Here is a 16,305-nt window from a genome sequence, read left to right on the forward strand (position 1 = left end):
ACCATATCTAAAGTGGGAATGTCATACTGAATGAAATCAACAACCTTTTTTGCTTCAAAATCTATTATCTAGCACGAAAAGCGAATATAGTACCAACCTTAAACATCAAATTTTTCTATTGATTATTTCAATCTTAGAGCTTATCGGTCATACTAACAAAACCATTTGAAGACTTAAAACAGTTTTATTTGACAGTACTATAAAGGAAATATGTCAAATAAACCTTTTTCATATCTACATTAAGTTTTGTGAATACGGTCGTATATATGTAGGCAAACTGGACTTTAGCCTTTAAACAAATTCTGAATCATTTTGCAAATTTAACCGCAATTAACCGCTGCCTTATTGCAGATTTAACGCTACAGTTGGATAGATTCAGCGTAGGTGGCAACATTGTTAGTTATTGCAAATAGGCAAAATAAGAATGAGAGGGAAAATCTCTCAAGAGAACCATAAAAGAATTGTCAAATGAGTAATGAAAGGGGAATATAAAAGAAAACTTGAAATAGAACAACAACAACACGCGGAATCGATATGTCCATCCAACAAATCAAATGTAAAAGAGAATAACTGTAAATAACAAATGATTAGAAGAAAAAGAAAAACAATGGTAAAACACATACCTTTTTTGAGATAAAATTATATACTTGGCGGATTCTCCTTTTATCGTTAATTTTTTTCAAATATTTATATATTTATTGCACTTGGGAGAATGGCAACAAACACATAGACACAATTATAAACAATGACAACACACAATTTATTTCAAGTGGTGGGTCCCCTCCATTCGTCACTTGTTCTGTTACAGTTGTTGTTGTTGTTTTTGCTATTATTATTATTGTTGTTGTTGCTGTTGGTCTTCTCTTTTTTCGTTTGCAATATGATATGGCCAAATTACGTATACTTGGTTTTCGTTTTTATTTGCGGTTGTTGTAAATTACCGTTGTTTATTTCTTCCTTTCAAACACTGCGATTTAAACTTTTATTTTATGCCTCTTTTGTTTGTGGGCAACGGCCACTGTTCAATAATTTACCTTTTGCACTTGGAATTTTCTCTTTAATGATTTTTTATCTTCTTTGTGAAGTGAGGTGAGCACTCTATTGTAAATTATGACAATGGCCAACTAAACTAGGTGTTGAAGGGGGAGATATCGTGTTTTTCTGCTTACGTTTTTATTTTTTGGTATTTTGAGCAAAAACTTTTTTAAACTTTTAATACTTTTCAGTTATTCGTTCGATATTTCGTTAATTTGGCCTATTTTATTTCAAATTTACACGGATTTTTTGGATTTTACGACAATCAACTTATAATTTTGCCAGGCCCGTCTTCTTTCGTCGTTTCGTTCGTTTGGCAATTATAAAGGATGATGGGAGAAATCTAATAAGAGCTGATGAATTAGCAAAATAAAGTGGAAAGTTAAAAAGTTTTCATAATTACTCGACAACGGAGCGTAAGCTGAAGACCAACGTGACATATCGATGTTGTTGTTACCGATGCCGATTATAATTATCGAATTTAAGATTTCACACACCCACAAAAGATCTGTGGATGAGCCGCCAAAGCCAAAAAGTTTTTGCATTGTATGCAAAGCAGCAAGGCGAATTTAAATGTGGTCTCATTTGTACAACAAACACAAATCATATGGTGCAATCCGCCATCAACCTGATCAACGCTTTGCCAACACACACAAAGAAATTTGTGTGCGAACATGAGCAGAGAATATGCGAGAAAGAAGACGGAAACAAAGAAAATGCAACAAAAATCTGAAATCTTAATACCGTCAAACCTGGGCGGCTGCTAACAGCTGTTCGCGTGAGACCACCTTTTTAAATCCGCATTTCACCAACCGTATTTTTAGATGAATACATTCGGAATAGGTAAATATTTTAAATAATTGATTTCTTTAACATCCTAATTTTACCGCTGTCATTGGTTATTTTTTAATCATTTATTTTTTTTATCACAATTGTTAGCAAATCTACATCTTCCACTTAATTTTGTTGTTGTTGTTGTAGCCACATTTTCATGTGGTGGTGGCGAAGGTGAGGAAGCTCGTTCCGATCCAAAGGAACGATCGCCGCGGGAACAGGGCGGCCATTGGTTATATAATGGCGCCAACAACTCGCCTTGTCATATCTAGTATCATAGGCACTCAGTATTTTTGCAAGAGCCGGTGCCGCCCGGCCTCTCACAGAGACTCAACGCTCGATAAGGTTGATTGTCAGCGACTGCAATTGCATCTACTCCGTATGGAGCTTCCACTATCCGCAACCTGTGGACGCAGCTTAACTTTTTGTGATAACAATGAAAACCGCACAGTTCGGTGCTCAAAGTTCGAGCCTGTGTGGTACTCATTGTTATCCTGTGCCGGGTTTTTGCTTTGTAATAGCATTTAACGGATTTCATAGATCGCGATTTCGTTTGGTACCACCAAACTCGTCAGTAGGATTGGTCAAAAAATAGATGTTTTCTAGATACAACCTGTGCTCTTATGAGTACTTTCTCCACTTCATATATTTCTACCAAATAAAGACATCCAACTATTACAACAAAACACTTGCCCAACTGCTAGTCTGAGTAATCGTCGATTGCCATAAGAGTAAGTTTTTCAATCTAAGGAAGCAGACTGCCACTTGCCATCAGACTTACTTAGATATTTTCGTCCATTGTGATACCACAATAGGGTAAACATCTCACATATCCGATTCGAATTTCATTCGAATTGCTGTCCGATTCGAATTTCAGCACAATAATAAGGGGCTTCCTTTTTATAGTCGAGTCCGAACGGTGTGCCGCAGCGCGACACCTCTTTGTGGAGAAACTTCTCACATACCCGATTCGAATTTCATTCGAATTGCTGTTCGATTCGAATTTCAGCTCAATAATAAGGGGCTTCCTTTTTATAGCCGAGTCCGAACGGCGTGCCGCCGTGCGACACCTCTTTGGGGAGGAGTTTTTACACGGCATAGTACCTCACAAATGTCACCAGCATTAGGAGGGGATAACCATCGCTGAATTTGTTTTTTTGTGATATTCTTGCCAGAATTCATACCCAGATATTCAGCGTCATAGGCGGACATGCTAACCTCTTCGCTACGTTGACCTCCTATTTGTTTGTATATTCATGCTTAATTTGTTTGTTTGATTTTGGTAAACAAACGAACTCTACAACTTGCATGGGGGCATCCAGTCCAATCTGGTGAGCAGGAGCAAGACGTGTCTCATGTTGTATCTGGTTAAAAGTGATGTACATACACATCTGCACATTAGCATCAATCCAAGCCCAGTATGAACTGAAGCGGCTGCATTGGAACGTTCATCACGTGGTATGGGCAGCGGATAGTCTCAAACACTACAATAACTCGGTAACTGTTTCTGGATCTACCACTGAGTCTCTTTCTCTTTTCTTTTGAAAATCCAACTTGACGTCTCTGGGCGATTGGAGGAAACAGTCCTCCAAACATGAGAGCCTTAATCCATAGCCGTACATCCATCCGCATATAATACAATATCGATGCCGCTTAAAAGAAGTGGAATACAAGATATGTCGAGCCTTAATAGTGTCGGAGATTTCACCCCTCCAGGGGGAAATCTCTGTTTCACTCAAAGGAGCTTCGGCTGCCTGGCGATGTAGAAGTCGTCGTTACATGCAATTAACGAAATTCATGCTTGATACGGTGGAAGTAAGGTCTTAAGCGTCTAAACCACTGGCGAGAGAAGGAAAATCGGTTTGTATGGGTCACCCTTGCTTGAATCATCTGCTGACTTAAGTAGCGGGATCACTGCCCATTTTCCAGGCGTAGGGAACTGTAAGAGTGTCCTGAGATAGGTTGAAGCCGGTTGGACGTATCGGATTGACCTGAAGGAGTTCTTCATCGGCAAGGGCTGCCACCTCAGTGTACAACACATTGCTACAACAACAACAGGTTGAAGACCTTTGCCTGGCCTGAACTGCAGGTACAGCTAAATTTTACAACATCAAAATTTTCTTCCGAACCCAGTCCACGCTTGTTATAGCCACATTTTTCATTTTTAGGTAGCGGTCCTCATGAAGCTCCATAGGTGAGCAATCTCGTTCCGGTATAAACATTGGTTAGAACCAAGAACTCGCCTTGTCATAGCGAGTATCATAGGCACTGAGCACTAAAGCAAGAGTCGGCAGAGTCTGGTCTCTTACTGCGACTCTCCACTCGACACCGCTGATTGCCCGCGACTGCAGTTGAAACTACTCTTATTCTATCCTTTCCTACTCCATTCTTTTTTTCCTGTTGGACGCGTTCTTGAACGTGGAGGAATACATTGATATTTTGTTATAAATATGAATTTTTATTCATAATTTTTAAGAACTTTGACTTGTAATGCAGATATAATTACCCCATCTTAAAAATAATTGATTGTAAATGCTCCATTATAAAAAAAATACTTGAAGACAATACCGTTACAGTTCATCAAAGCTTCTTAAGCCGAAAATAGTCTTATTTCTATGAGATTTCATACCACGAAAAATTCTAGATTGGAATGTAGTCCTCAAAATATTTTCCTTAATAGTTTTAGCCTTTAATGAAGTATTCGATCAAATGTTACTCAAAGTTCTTCAGAACGTTTTTGCTTTTCTTCACTTTGATGTTCGCTTTTTATCTCGATCATGCTTTTGTCCTCTTTTACTTGATACCTTAAAAATTTTGCATAATTTTTCAACAGATTACTCCAATAACACTCGACATCTTCCATTCTCAAGTGATTCCAAATAAATTCATAGCCATTTTCAGCAATTTCTTGTGCCAAGGCATCATTTTTCTTAAAAAACTCTAGCATTTGTATAATATCTGCTTCACTAGGATTTTTATTCAATGGCACATAATGTTTCCATGGTTTCAAGGCAGGATAAAAAAATTCTAACCACTCATCGCCCACATGGAATACCAATGATTTGCATAGAAACAAATGTTTCAAACGAAATGAGGCGGCCACACCACGAAAATTGAATAGATATTTATATTGGCAATGTTGTTCGAATGAAACTTCCTGAGCTGGCTCTGCACCCAATGTGTCTTTGGGTGATTTCCATGCTTGATTTTTTGTATACATTGCATTAACTAAATGGGGTTGGGAGCGTGATAGCAGTATCAATGAATCTCTTTCTGGTGATGTCCTAGAACCTCTAAAAAAACCTTTATTCATTTTCTTATTCCACGGAAACTTTAATGCGGCTTTGAAGATTTTATCGCGCTGCAAGTCCCAACGTCCAATGCCAGTGGGAAATAGTTTTATGGCAGGACCACCAGCCCAAAATGTCCATGCGGGATACATAATGTCACTGTAGTCACTAGTTTTGGAAAAGGAGAATATCGGCAAGAGGTTTTTATTAAATCTTGCACTGATTTGCGGGTAATCTCGTGTGTTGACCACAAAGTCCATATCGGGCAGAAAGGGTAATAATTTCAACAGGAAATACTCAATGCCTTCACAACGAGCGGGAAAGTAACAGTCACTTTGCCTATATAATTTATGGCTCAAAATTTTATATGCTGTGCCATATTTTAAGGCATCTTGAATATTTTGTCTCGTTATGCCCGCCGCTTTGAATACTTCCAAGTCTTTTTGCCACACCTTTTTATGACATTCACATTTTGGATCCTGCGGTTCGTGGGAGCAAGGTTTATATTTATTCCTAGCCCTCTCAATCTTTGAAAGAACATGGAGAGAAACTAAAAAGAAAACGATTGCTATATTGATCACTCCTGACTAGAAAAGCGGCTTTTATTACCTCTGTCACTGTTGCCATTATTTGATTCAGGCTGAGCTTCATTGCCGTTGTGGCATTCATCTGTAGCTTCTTTCGCACACATCCCTGTTGCTTGGACATCGTTTGGCTGATTGTTCTGTGCCGCTGACAACTTTAATGCTATTACAATTAAAAAGCAAAATAAGAAAATAATCCGCATTGTGGGGGATCAGCTGCTTAAACTTCACCCTTCCGCCACCAACCCCTTACATAAAACTCATTGCATTTTGCATTTTAACGTTAACCAACACCGTGTTCTGGTAGCTCTGAATTACATTGCCTGTTCACATTTGATGATACGTATTACAATAATTGCTCTATCCTATGGCAGCCGGTTGTACGTACTGGATTGAATCGAAAGAGTCCAAGGCGAATTAAAAAGGTGGTAACAGCTGCCCAGTTTTGACAGTCTTATGATGACCGATTTTTGTTTGCACTCTCTTAGTTGTTATCTTCTTTCTCGTATATTCTCTGCTCATGTATGCACACGTATCCACACACGCACACAAGTTTTTTTGCGTGTGTTGGCAAAAGTACGATCAACTTGTTGACAAGATGCACCATATGATGTGGTTGTTGTACAAATGAGACCACCTTTAATTGTTTCGCGTCCTTTATTGGAAAGGGCTGCCGCCTCAGTGTACAACACACTGCTACAACAACTATTGCTGTGTTTTATATTAGTCCTATCCAGTGCAAGTAATATATTCTGGAGAGAATATCAGTACAATTTATACTGGGTTATCACCGATATCAATTTGCCCATGAATATTCCATTAAGAAATAGGGGCAAACTTATCACACACATATTAATGAGTGCTGTTTAATTCAAGTTTAAGCCGAATGCAAACGTCGTGCCACAGTGCATCACTTTTTTGGAGACAAGTTTAACATGGCATAGTACTTCACAAACCTCATAAACACCATTGAAAAATGTTTGCCTGATGTTCTTGTTATTATTCGAACCCAGGCGCTCAGCGTGCATGATAGGCGGAAATGCTAACCACTGCGCTCGGTGATCTCCTGAACAAAAACAACAAAAGGTTACCAATTATTAGTGCAATTATCCAATATACTTAAAACATAGACTCCAAAAAATTGTATTTTTCATTGAAGAGACAATCACAATTTTTATATTAGTTTTATATTAGTCCTATCCAGTGCAAGTAATATATTCTGGAGAGAATATCAGTACAATTTGTACTGGGTTATCACCGATATCAATTTGCCCATGAATATTCCATTAAGAAATAGGGGCAAACTTATCACACACATATTAATGAGTGCTGTTTAATTCAAGTTTAAGCCGAATGCAAACGTCGTGCCACAGTGCATCACTTTTTTGGAGACAAGTTTAACATGGCATAGTACTTCACAAACCTTATAAACACCATTGAAAAATGTTTGCCTGATGTTCTTGTTATTATTCGAACCCAGGCGCTCAGCGTGCATGATAGGCGGAAATGCTAACCACTGCGCTCGGTGATCTCCTGAACAAAAACAACAAAAGGTTACCAATTATTAGTGCAATTATCCAATATACTTAAAACATAGACTCCAAAAAATTGTATTTTTCATTGAAGAGACAATCACAATTCATTGAGTTTTTAAAAAGAAAATCTTTGAATGTGTGTCTATCAAATCGAAATTTCAGAATGGAACTTTAAATTGGCCGTATGTCCTAAGGTTTGGTAACATGTTCGTACTGCTTAGGAAATTGGTCCTTGAGCGAAAGACTTTAATTTGTGAATCCCTAAAAAAATTCAAATTTTAATCGAAAATCCATTAATAAAAATAAGACTACGTTACGTACCATTTGTTTACCAATTTATTCTTATTGGAGTTCGAAAAATCAAATCGATTGACACTCTTTACAATCGATGGGTCGATTTATATTCGATTTTTAAATAGCACGAAAAGTCGAATAATCGATTAGACGAAAATCGACTTTTAGATCCCTAGTTTTGCAGCATTAATAAAAAGGAAATAAACGGGGAAAAATTAAGAAAATACGTCCGCACGACAAAGAAAATTGAAATTATTTGACTTAAAGTGGTCACAGAAAAGTAAAATGAGTGAATTTTTTAAATCTGCTATGGGTTATTTTAATAATCCAGCAACAACGACCACATCACAACCGAATAGTGGTGGTGGCTCATCATCCACAAATGTCAACACATACAGAAGTTCATCATCGTCGTCACTGCAGGAAAATGAATTCTGTGGCCAAATAGTGGACATCAATGGCCGGAAATTGCGTGTAAAACGAGTGATTGCAGAAGGTTGGTTTTTCAACCATGTCAACACGACAGCAAAAGTTTATAAAGTCCCATTGCTGCTCACAAAAACAAAAAATATTAGGGCAGAAAATCAATATGCGATATGATTTCGTGGATCTGTTGTTTTGCATGTTCGTTTATTTTGTGGGCGTTCTACATCCAAATATTTTGCAATCATAATAAGGATGTTTTTATACGATTTTTTTCTGGGTTCAATGCAGTTTTGCAGCATATGCTTTTTTTCTTTGTTTCCAAGATGACACTTTAGCACTTTACCCCCTTCTCTTCCTGCTTCAGTGTGTTTTAACCTTGAACGAGTTTTTGTGTTTTTATATGACCCCAACAACAAAGTTAAAAGACATTGCTGGTGTTCGCTCGTTGATAAAGTTGTTGTAGATAAGGGGAAAAAATATCGACGTTGCTGGCATATGCAAATAATGATGGGAAAAGTCCATTATCGCAATAAATAGTATTATAATGTATGGAAGCTATTTTAGGTTTCTTTAGGTCAGTTATGTGACTTCCTTTGTAAGTTTTTTATGTTGCCCATCAATGACTCATTGTGTTACATCTAATAGTTTGGAATCTTGTATTGGTTAAATTATTTTTAAATTTGCCTTCTAATCGGATGTAGAACTTTAATCACAATTGTTGTTGTAATCATATATTTGCGTGGGAAAAAGCGATCCCCGTCAAGTTACGATAGGTAAGCTAGATGGTTCTGGTTATTTATCACAGGCACTCAGTATTGCCTTTCCTCTTCTGTGGATACTTCGCCGTAAACAAGAGAGAGAGGAAGGGGGACAAACTCCAAATACTTACAATGATCGCATTTAATTCCACTTTAAGTGAGTGCGTTTTTTCTGAAGTTTCCAGATATTCTCCTATGTTACCAATTCAATAGTAAGCAGTTAGTCTTTTCGTCTATTCCTGACATTTTACATTCATAATGTTTTTTAATGCACCCTTTGCAACGTTATGCATACCTTGGAGGTTACTGGAGGAAGATTTTTGATTCTTATTAGATTGAAGTTTGCATGTGGAGATGGCGATCGTTGTCCAGCTCTTATAGCTGAGCAGGTAGTTCCGATCTATACGACCGATCGCCGCGGGAACATGAAGGCCATTGGTTATTAAAATTTGCCGATATCTCGCTTTGTCATATCGAGATTCATAGGTTAGGTAAGATTGGTAGTCCTTTACAGACTCACTTAGACAATTTTAAGGTCCACTGTGATACCACAGTAGCAGGCAGACCAAGACTTCTGGCGGCAATCGAACCCACGTCCCCTGCGCTGGTAATCCAAGCACGCTACCAACTAGGCTACCGAGTTCGTAAACACTCTACTTTTAAGCAAGAGCCGAGCAGCCGGTCTCTTACTGGGGCATTCCACTCCATACCGCTGATTGTCTGCAGCTACTCCGTATGGAGCATTCCATTATCCGCAACCTGTGGACGAGCCCGGTAGCTTTCAGTTAAGCTTCTCGTGATAACGAAGAACACCACATAAATTGGAGCTCAAACTTTCAGCCTGTGTAATGCTCATGGTTATCCCGTTCTGGGATTATATTGAAGTGTACTGGTGCTGTGTGTTGTGTCTGCTTAGTTTACGTAATGTACTGCCAGGAGATAATCGCCCGAACTTGTATTGACTTCTGGCTTATACTGCAAGATGATGTACCATTTAACACATTCTGAAGATGTACCGTTGGGTACATCTAAAGGTGTGCCGTTTTACACATCACTGATATTTTTGTACTATGAGAAATTGGAAAGATCAATTTGGACCGTTTCGAAAAATATTTGTATCGTTAAGAAGAAACCCAATCTGGCAACAGGCAGAGAACAACCAATCTGGGGACAGCCAATTCGGAAGGAGCCAATCTGGGACAGTCTGACTCTGGTACCAGAAACTATCACGTATATAATGTGTAGAAGTAGCCTCATATATTCATTTCCATTTTCAAAGAGGGCATTGGCCTTGGACTTTAATATGCGCCATAGCGAAAACCTCAAACTCAAGTTGAATTAATATTCCCATCGAAGTCAAAACAAGAAAAAATATGAATCGCTTATCTAAAATTGGATAAATCCGTCAATGAAATGCCATGGCCTTATCTTATTTTGTATTAAAAATACTAACTTAACTTTTCCTTAAGCTTTAACTTAATATGGATATCCATTTCAGGCGGTTTTGCATTTGTCTACGTTGTTCAAGATATACAAACGGACAAAGAATACGCACTCAAACGTCTTATTGGTGCTGATAAGAAGGCATGCCAGGCCATCATCAATGAAATCAACACACACAAACAACTGACGGGTCATCCGAATATTGTGGGCTTTGTTTCCGCAACATTCATTGATAAGACCACTGGACCACAACAGAGGGCCGAATATTTACTGCTAACGGAATTATGTAAAGGTAATAAACAAAATGATAACAAACACACAGAATTTCCTCAGTTATCAATACATGTGAACATCGCAATACAAAATAGTAAAATGTAATTGTCTACTAATTTGTTTGTTATTGTTGCCTTTAAGGTGGTTCATTAATTGATTGTTTGGGCAGTGCCCTGGATCCGCCGGTTATTTTACGAATATTTTATCAGGCCGCCAAAGCAGTTGCTCACATGCACTCGCAATCACCGCCCATTGTACATCGCGATATAAAAATCGAAAATTATTTACTAAGCGATGACAAACAATTGAAATTGTGTGACTTTGGTTCGTCAACAAGTGAGATTTTTGCCCCCACTTTGGATTGGAATGCTCAACAACGTAACACTTTGGAAGACCAGGTGGGTGAAGAAAAAAATGGTACAAGCTGATTGGTGGTCATAGAAAATGTTTACATTTAGTATGGGTTCATAGAAGTTAGTTCAAATATGCAATTGGAAAAAAAAATGTGTAATAGTTTTGGCTGACGTTATGCTCTTTTAATTTAAAAATGTGCTATTTGCAAATATTTCAGCTAAGCAGCGTTACAACACCCATGTATCGTGCTCCGGAAATGCTTGACACCTGGTCAAATTATGAAGTTGGTTTGAAAGTAGACGTTTGGTCGTTGGGCTGCATTTTGTATGTGCTGTGTTTCCAAAAGCATCCTTTCGAAGACTCAGCCAAATTGCGTATAATCAATGGCAATTTTATTATACCCACAGATTCGAGATTTAGTTGCTTTCACGACATCATCAAGGGTAGGTTAAGAAAAAATTCTAAAATATATACATATTTGCATTTTCAAAACTCTTTCCCTAAAAGGTTGCTTGACCGTTAATCCAGTTCAACGTTTTAATATATCCACCATCTTGGATAGACTTGCAGCCATTTCCGAAACAATGGGCTGGAGTTTAAAGGGTCCTCTAGAGTTGCATGGTAAACCTGTAGTTACTACCACGCCTGAGCATCATGCCTCCTCATCGCCTCATATTCCCGTGGGGGTTGCTCCGCAGCAACGTTCCTCGGCGGGTAATTCAATATTTTACGATGATCCTTCTTCGGCTTCCAATACACCACCTCAGACAACAATGTCTTCTCAATCTCTAAATCAAAGTTCCTCATCTGCAGCAGCAAATTCAGCTCCCGCAAATGGCAGTTTGCTTTCGTCCTTACGTGGTGGCGCTGGAAGTTTTTTGAAAAATCTTAAAGACACTTCATCAAAAGTTATGCAGACCATGCAACAGACAATCGCTAGAGCGGATTTGGACATAAGCTATATAACGTCTCGTGTCCTAGTTATGCCTTGCCCCTCCGAGGGATTTGAGTCGGCATATAAAACCAATAATATCGAAGATGTGCGACTTTCCATTGAAAGTCGTTTTCCCCCACAAAAAGTTAGCGTTTACAACTTTGGACCACGTTCCTGTCCACGCCTTGCTCCTCCTGTGAGGACTGTAGAGGCAGGCAGCATATATGGTTGCTCACAGGCCAGAGCACCTAATTTACAGGTAAAATCTTGCCAGATTCTTAAGGAAAATGTTTAATTTCTATGGTTTTCTTTTTGCTTCAGGGCCTTTATTCCGTGGCTGAAGATATGTATGGTTTCCTTACAGCCGATCCCAAATCGATAGTCATCATTCAAACTGGCGATTCGGGTGGATGTACAGCAGCAACTCTAGTATGCGCCTTGCTCATGTATTCAGATCTCATCTTGGAGCCCGAAGATGCTGTACAAGTTTTTGCCGTCAAACGGCATCCCATCAATCTCAGACCCTCGGAATTTCGTTATCTCTACTATTTAGGTGACATATTGCGTCCCACTCCTTTGCTGCCTCACTATAAAAATGTCAATCTGATTTCACTGAATTGCCAACCTGTGCCTCGCATGAGCAAGACGCGCGATGGTTGTCGCATTTACATGGAGGTCTATAATAATGAGCGTCTGATATTGTCCACCATGCAGGAGTACGAAAAAATGCGCCTCTACATGGCTGGGCCGGGAAAAATTACTTTACCCATTAATCTAACTGTTTGTGGTGATTTTGTTGTGGTGCTATATCATGCTCGTAAGGGTATGGTTAGACCCCAGGGAATAAAAATATGTCAATTTCAATTACACACTGGTTTCATACCGGAACAGGAAACGTTGATCAATTTTACTTCGCAAGATTTGGATGATTTGCCTACAGATGCCGAATGCTTAGCGCCTAACTTCGCCGTATCTTTATCTCTGGCCGTTATGGACACTGAAACACCACCAGCGCGTAATCCTCCTTGGCTGCTGGCCAAACCCAGTCGTAATTCTTTTAATTTATTCAGTTCGCAACTGGAGTATGAAGAAATGATTGATAACTTCGTGGCAAAGCCCACAAGAAGCATGCCGACAAAAGCTTCGGCATCACCACCCAGGCCAGCACCCCCGGTCAAAGAACCTCCATTGATAATGCCGGACATAACGGAAATATCACACGAATCTACATTTACACAGCCGGAGCCAACTCCTCCCATTGATCTGCTTAACCTAAATCAACCTTCATCAACACATCACACATTGACTGATCCACAGGCTACAGCCATGCCCTCCACAGATGCCAGTTTTGATCTCTTGGGGGCATTTGGGGATGATGATTCTTCGGGTATTGGCACTGCCCCCATTCCCGATATATTAGCAAACAATTCACAACCCAAATCGGCAGCAGATTTGGATGATATTTTTGGGCCGCTAAATTCCCATACCAATTCTTCCTTCAATTTGGATTTCAATGCATTTACTTCACCAACGCCAGCAACTCAAGCTACAGCTTTCAGTGGGCCTAAGATAACAACCAGTGTGTCTGCTTCCAATGTGCCACCATTTGGGGGCAATATACCCACATTTACTACACAGAGCGCTGGTAAAGAACCATCACCACAACAACAACAGCAGCAGGTATGTATAACAGAAAATGAAATAGAACGTATCGAAATAGAAATTCTAATTCATGTCTTCCGTAGCCCAAAGATCCATTTGCAGATATAGCTAACCTGGCCTCAGGGTTAAATATCAATTTCACACCACAAACTCTGGGTGGAAAATCTGCAGGTCATACACCTGTTGGCACCAGCCCTTTTACCACACAATTCTCCAGTCCTACGCACAACAACACCCCTGCTAACAACAGCAGTAGTAGTCATGTGCGTATGCCACCACCACAATCATCACAGACATCAAATACCGCTTCACCCAATCATATGAGATCTCCAAATAATTCGGCTACTTTTGGCATACCACCCTATGGATCTCCATCGCCACAACCTACACAATCTTCAACGGCGGCGCCACCACCACCACCATCATCATCATCATCAAGACCCGATTACAGTAGATCGCATTTTGAACAACCAAAACCAGCAGGAGGCTCATCATCAGCATCACAGCCACAGGGTAAAAGTTCTGACATTTTTGCTGATATACTTGGTGAGCAGGGCTACAAATTCACCAGTAAAGCCAACCAAGGACCTCGCTCAATTAATGAAATGCGCAAAGAGGATCTCATCAAAGATATGGATCCGAAAAAAGTTATGATTATGGAATGGGTATGCATTTGAAAGCTAATATTTTTAATTGAAATTTTATTGAAAATATCCACATACATATTTGTTTTCTCTGTCTTTTAGACCGAAGGTAAAAAGAACAACATACGCGCTTTACTATGCTCAATGCATACCGTACTGTGGGCTGATGCCAAATGGACAAAATGCGAAATGTCTCAGTTGATAACACCAGCGGATGTTAAAAAGGGTTATCGTAAAGCCTGTTTAGCAGTACATCCTGACAAGGTATGAAGGATTTTTAAATGAATGTAATAAGGCTTTTTAAATTTAATATAATAAGGACTGTTGTCTTAATTGGGAGACTGGCTTTAAAATATAATTTTTTGAACGAATGTCAAAATTTTTTATCTTAAATTGTCTCTAAAAAGATTTTTTTTGTTCATTGTTTTTTAATTAAAATACTCAAAAACAAAAACATTTCTTATTTTGTTACAGCACAATGGAACCGAAAACGAAGAAACTGCGAAAATGATTTTCATGGAACTTAATAACGCTTGGACTGATTTCGAAAATGATGCCACTCAACAGAATATGTTCAATTAGAACATTTCTTTAATAAAAACAATAATTTTGTTGCTCCTCTTTTCTCTTATTATTCTCAATTAAAGTAACGAAAAGAATGGCAAACAAGTCAGCCAACTCCTACTTCGTATTACAATAGAAATGTTCTTAATATGTATTAAGAAGAAAAATAACATGCTATTAAATTGCTTAAAGCTCTTCAATTCTAAAAATCAAAAATACCCTTGTATCACTAAAAGAACCTTTAAGAAATTATCATTTCAAAACTGTATAGAAAAATTATAGGACTTTATTTACTTAATTTCTAATGCATATAAGTTAAAACGTATATTTCTAAAAACAAATATATAATTTATTATAAAAAAAACCTATGATAATAGTAAAATATTTATGTTGGAGAAACTCTCTCCACCCTTTTTTAGTTTTCTATCTTTTCTGCAAAACAAACAAGATCATTGAATTTTAGTGAAAAAAAGAAAATAAAAGTATTAAATATTTACGCAAAGAAATTACAAAAATACCTTTACATAGTTATAAGTTTTTATTGAGATATGTAGTTAAATTTAAATATATATATATATATATTTATTTAGAAAAGGAAGAAAGAAAGAACACAAAAACAGAACATTAAAAATTCCTAAACAAATTTCCAAATAAAATTCATTCCAAACTAAAAAGAAACAAAATTTATATATTTTTTCTCATTTCTTGAAGCTATTATTTTTAAGTTCTTCTTTCTCACCTCTGCCACTACTAAACCCCTGTAAATAGCTTTATAATTAAAACACACACACTCACACACGCAAAAATCACCTCATTGCATTAGAGTACATACCACTACATAATTCGCGATTCTCTGTCTCCAAACGCAAACAAATTCTAGATATTTTTGTGTCAATGTATATACATTTAAGGAAACGTTATTACATACATACACATATTTAGTTATAAAAGAGTAAATGGATCGTATAAAATTACATAAAATATATTTAAATAAATATAAATATATATTTCAAAATGTATCAACTGATTATTGCATTAAGCTAAATCATATGGTTTTAATATTCGGGTGTTCTTGGTTTAACTTTCCTTTAGAAAATACTACATATTAGCGCTCAGAAAAGTTATAAAATAATAATTTGATGTTGTTATGGCAACCCTAGTATGGCGAATACATTCGCTGTATTTTACTATGGCAACATCTAAACGGTTCGCGACACGAGATAACCATGAGCACCACACGGGCTGGATCTTTTAGCTCCGATCTGTGTGGTGTTCACTGTTGTCACGGGGAATTAAGCTGGGAGTCACCGCCCACAGGTTGCGGTTAGTGGAATGCTCCATATGGAGTAACAGTCCGCCCTATTCCGGTTGGCGATGGCGTAGTTGAATGTCGAAATTTGTACAAAATGGCATTATGGTTGTCGAAGACGAAAATTCGTTCACGATTTTGGTATCACGTAAATCGGATTCGACTGTCAAATTAGATGAAAACAATCGATATTCACATAGCCCATAAAGTCTGCGTTCAATTGACAAACTTTTATGATTGATTAAAGAATACAAAATTAAATTATAAATCAAATCAACTCTTTTACATATATTTTTTCTTCATATTCCTAACAATAAAAACAAAATTCTAAGTTTGGTTAAGCACTTTCACTCTAGAGCGATTTAA

The 16,305-nt window shown here is 37.9% G+C and overlaps 3 protein-coding genes across 3 annotated transcripts in view; 1 reads left to right on the plus strand and 2 right to left on the minus strand.

Moving 5' to 3' along the window:
- Positions 1–1,343, minus strand: part of LOC106095694 (ubiquitin carboxyl-terminal hydrolase 46) — a 158,098-nt gene extending 156,755 nt beyond the window's left edge. The window contains exon 1 of the mRNA XM_013262990.2: positions 624–1,343. The gene's annotated coding sequence lies outside the window, so the exon portion shown is untranslated. The remainder of the gene's footprint in view (positions 1–623) is intronic.
- Positions 1,344–4,381: 3,038 nt separating this feature from the next.
- On the minus strand, positions 4,382–6,886 carry LOC106095710 (O-glucosyltransferase rumi). The gene is made up of 2 exons (XM_013263005.2): positions 5,769–6,886; positions 4,382–5,709 (listed from the first exon to the last, which is right to left on the minus strand). The coding sequence occupies exons 1-2, from the start codon at positions 5,944–5,946 to the stop codon at positions 4,586–4,588; spliced, it is 1,302 nt and encodes a 433-aa protein (XP_013118459.2). The 5' UTR covers positions 5,947–6,886; the 3' UTR covers positions 4,382–4,585.
- An 852-nt stretch (positions 6,887–7,738) lies between these two features.
- Positions 7,739–15,645, plus strand: LOC106095709 (cyclin-G-associated kinase). Its single transcript, XM_013263004.2, has 9 exons — positions 7,739–8,068; positions 10,255–10,491; positions 10,614–10,870; positions 11,044–11,269; positions 11,334–12,019; positions 12,082–13,440; positions 13,506–14,087; positions 14,169–14,330; positions 14,541–15,645. Exons 1-9 carry the CDS (start codon positions 7,858–7,860, stop codon positions 14,646–14,648), a joined length of 3,828 nt encoding a protein of 1,275 aa, XP_013118458.2. The 5' UTR covers positions 7,739–7,857; the 3' UTR covers positions 14,649–15,645.
- Positions 15,646–16,305: the final 660 nt, after the last annotated feature.

This window comes from Stomoxys calcitrans, chromosome 2, assembly GCF_963082655.1.
Source record: "Stomoxys calcitrans chromosome 2, idStoCalc2.1, whole genome shotgun sequence".
NCBI lineage: Eukaryota > Metazoa > Arthropoda > Insecta > Diptera > Muscidae > Stomoxys > Stomoxys calcitrans.

What these genes read in the sequence shown, in the direction of transcription:
- LOC106095710 (XM_013263005.2), bottom strand. Translation starts at nt 5,946, where the DNA reads ATGCGGATTATTTTCTTATTTTGCTTTTTAATTGTAATAGCATTAAAG. An exon ending in TAATGGCAACAGTGACAGAG is followed by an intron (nt 5,710 to 5,768) that starts GTAATAAAAGCC and finishes TTTTCTTTTTAG; the next exon opens with TTTCTCTCCATGTTCTTTCA.
- LOC106095709 (XM_013263004.2), top strand. Translation starts at nt 7,858, where the DNA reads ATGAGTGAATTTTTTAAATCTGCTATGGGTTATTTTAATAATCCAGCA. An exon ending in AAAACGAGTGATTGCAGAAG is followed by an intron (nt 8,069 to 10,254) that starts GTTGGTTTTTCA and finishes TATCCATTTCAG; the next exon opens with GCGGTTTTGCATTTGTCTAC. An exon ending in CACAACAACAACAGCAGCAG is followed by an intron (nt 13,441 to 13,505) that starts GTATGTATAACA and finishes TGTCTTCCGTAG; the next exon opens with CCCAAAGATCCATTTGCAGA.